The 2909-nt window shown below is 45.8% G+C and overlaps 1 protein-coding gene across 1 annotated transcript in view; it reads left to right on the forward strand.

The window, feature by feature from the left end:
* The window catches only part of LOC102431120 (serine protease 40), an 8626-nt gene extending 7765 nt beyond the window's left edge, over positions 1–861 (forward strand). Inside the window, exon 4 of the mRNA XM_014453027.2 lies at positions 547–861. Coding sequence (XP_014308513.2) covers positions 547–861 — 315 coding nt within the window. The remainder of the gene's footprint in view (positions 1–546) is intronic.
* The last annotated feature ends 2048 nt before the right edge of the window (positions 862–2909 follow it).

Genomic DNA, 2909 nt, shown 5'->3' on the forward strand with positions numbered 1-2909 from the left:
TTACTGCCCCGCCTGCCAGCCTAGTTGCCCCCAACTGCCCCCCTCTGCTGGCCTGGTTGCCCCTCACAGCCCCCCTGCCAGCCTGGTCACCCCACACAGTCTGCTTGTTCAGTTGTTTGGTCACCCCTCACTAACCCCCCTGTGGGCCTGGTTGCCCCATGCAGCCTGCTTGTTCAGTCATTTGGTCGTCCTTCACTAAGCCCCCTGCTGGCCTGGTCATAGGCAGCCATCTTGTGAGGGAGTGAGGGTCAATTTGCATATTGCCTCTTTATTATATAGGATGACTGCCAGTATGGAGGGATGCTCAGGGTCTCTTCCGAAACTTTGTGAAATAGGCTCCAGGCCCCACCCTAGATTTTTTTTTTTATCCAGGAGGTCTGTAGTGGGACCCTGTGTTTGGACTTTTCAAATTGCCCAAGTGATTCTGATTAGAACAACTTAAGTATAACCCCATCTTGATACAGGCCTCCTAAACTCCACTCTAGTGGAGGACAAGGGTTAGTCTCTTCACACTGCCTAAACAACGTATGCCCTCTTTTTCCTCAGGGAGATTCTGGAGGCCCCCTTGTCTGCAAGCTGAACAATACCTGGTTTCTGATGGGACTGTCCAGCTGGAGCTTGGCTTGCCACCAGCCCATAAGCCCCAGCGTCTTCACCAGACTCACCTACTTCTCCAGCTGGATCAGTGAGAAGCAGGAAGCCTCACCAAATCCTGATCCTTCTTCTGCTCCTCCTCAGAGCAAACCTCCTGCTTTGGATGACTTTAATTCTCTGGGCACTGTTCACAAGCCCAGGAGCTGCACAACCCTTGTGTTTTCACAGACCTTCCCTCTGCTGCTGGTTTCCCTCAGGGCTCTGTGACAGACCACATGGTGCCCCTCTCAAGTCCTCACCCACAAGCATGCCTGCTTTAGTGCCAATGGGCCCTGCATTCTCCTAAATCTGTCCATCTCTGAGCTCTCCTGTCCACCCGAGGCCTGCTCTAGGACTGACAAAATAAAAATAATTTAACAACTTCATGCTCCTGTTTCTGATCTATCAGAGCCACACACCAACCCCACCCCATTGGGCTCCAAGCTCCTCAATACAGGAAGGTCTTCCTTCTCCCTGGACTGAGGTGGAGAAATACGTACTAAGACAATGAGTGGCTGGCTGGCTGGCCATCTGGAGATGAGTCATTCTCCTCAGGGAGACTTCCAGAAGAGCTGACAGACTCAGAGGCCAGGGCCTCACCCTGTGAAGGAAATGGCATGCCCTAGGACCTATAGGGCACTGATGGCCAATATAATGGGAACAAAGTCCTCCTAGAGATGGACTCTGAGTTGGGGATGAAGAAGAATCTTCCAGGCCCAAAAGTCACAGAGGCTCTATTTGAAGTAGACTGTTCAGGGTCCCAGCCAGCAGTTTTCAGAGCTTTGCTCTAGGAACCAGCTCTTAGCCAATCCCTCCATACCAATAGCCTTGTCCTCCACAAGTCTCCAGGGACCAGGCCCACCATCTCCTGTGGATTTGCCATAGCCTACAGTGGTTGAGGGTTAGCTAACCCAGTACTTGCTGATCCAGCACTGAATCCATAAGCCATGTCCTAAGCTGCCCCCTGCAAACATGTCTGGGTCATAGACTCTTTTTTTTTTTTTGAGTTTTCAACAGTTACAAATCTGAAGCCTCTGTTTGTTTACTAGTATTTCCTTTGTCTCTATAAAACAAAACCAACAATGTTTTTTTATTATTCTTGTGTTTATCAAAATGACACATGTTCATAAACAAGCTTATTTTTTATCTTTAAAATTTTTTATAAACATAAAGAAATAGAGAAAAATCGAGAATAACATAATAAATACCTGTGGTCTCACCTTCCAGAATTACAAATCCTAACATATAGTCATTTTTGCTTCAGTTTTAAAGTAAAATTAAAGTTTTCTTTTGCTGATTCCATGCTTCTCCTTCCTTTCCCAGAGGCAACCAATGCAGATTTCCCATGTCTCCTTCAGACCTAGCCATTCTCAGCCCTGGCTGCACATCAGGATCACCTGGCAATATTTGAGAAACCCCTGGTGCCTGGGTCTCATACCAGACAAATTGGGTCATAGACTCTTAACTAGTTAGCAGAACTCTCACAAGGGCCTCACAAACACAGCTCCCCACCCTTGACAATGTGGGAGCAGCCCCCAGTTGTTGCAGTGTCCAAAGTGCCATCAGGTATTCTGTGCAAATTCTTTCCAATCCTGTTGTCACCCAAATAGTCCAGACCCTCACCAGTAGGTGAGAACAGGTGAAGTCACATGCACACAGTCACCAGAATCTTGCTGGCTCTAAGCCCTATACCAGGGGTGGGCAACTCCTGGCACGTGTGCCAAACATGGCACGCCAGTAACTTTTGCTGGCATGCGAAACCCTCTCTTATAATCTTCCATTTATAATTTTTTTCTTAATATCGACTTTTATATTTTTCAGATAAATTCAGTGTAGGTGCATCTTAGATAAAGAAATAATTTTACATAACAAGTTATCTTAAAGACCACAGACATGAATTGACGAGAGAGGGGAAGAGCAATTTCTATGCATCTGCCTTAACTCTCCCTGCCTTCCTAGATCCGATCAGTGTTTTGGTTTCAGCCTTAGACACAATGGGTTTTTGTTGACAAAACAACCGCCTCACCTACTTATTCAAAATTTCACTCTATAAAAATGAAACCTTCTCTCTCACTTTGCCCACCGGTACTAACGAAAGGGGAATAAATTTCTATGTTTCTCTCGGCAGCAAAAGTCCCACTGTTAATATCAAACAGAGTCATAAAGTTTTCTGTCCGACTATCAGTGTACATGTATACATTAAAAAATAAATGTATTTTTCATCATCATATAGTGTGTTTTTGTCGCTCGAATGAATTTTATTATTTCTTCAAGGT

The sequence above is a fragment of the Myotis lucifugus genome, unplaced genomic scaffold, assembly GCF_000147115.1.
Source record: "Myotis lucifugus unplaced genomic scaffold, Myoluc2.0 scaffold_19, whole genome shotgun sequence".
Classification (NCBI taxonomy): Eukaryota; Metazoa; Chordata; class Mammalia; order Chiroptera; family Vespertilionidae; genus Myotis; species Myotis lucifugus.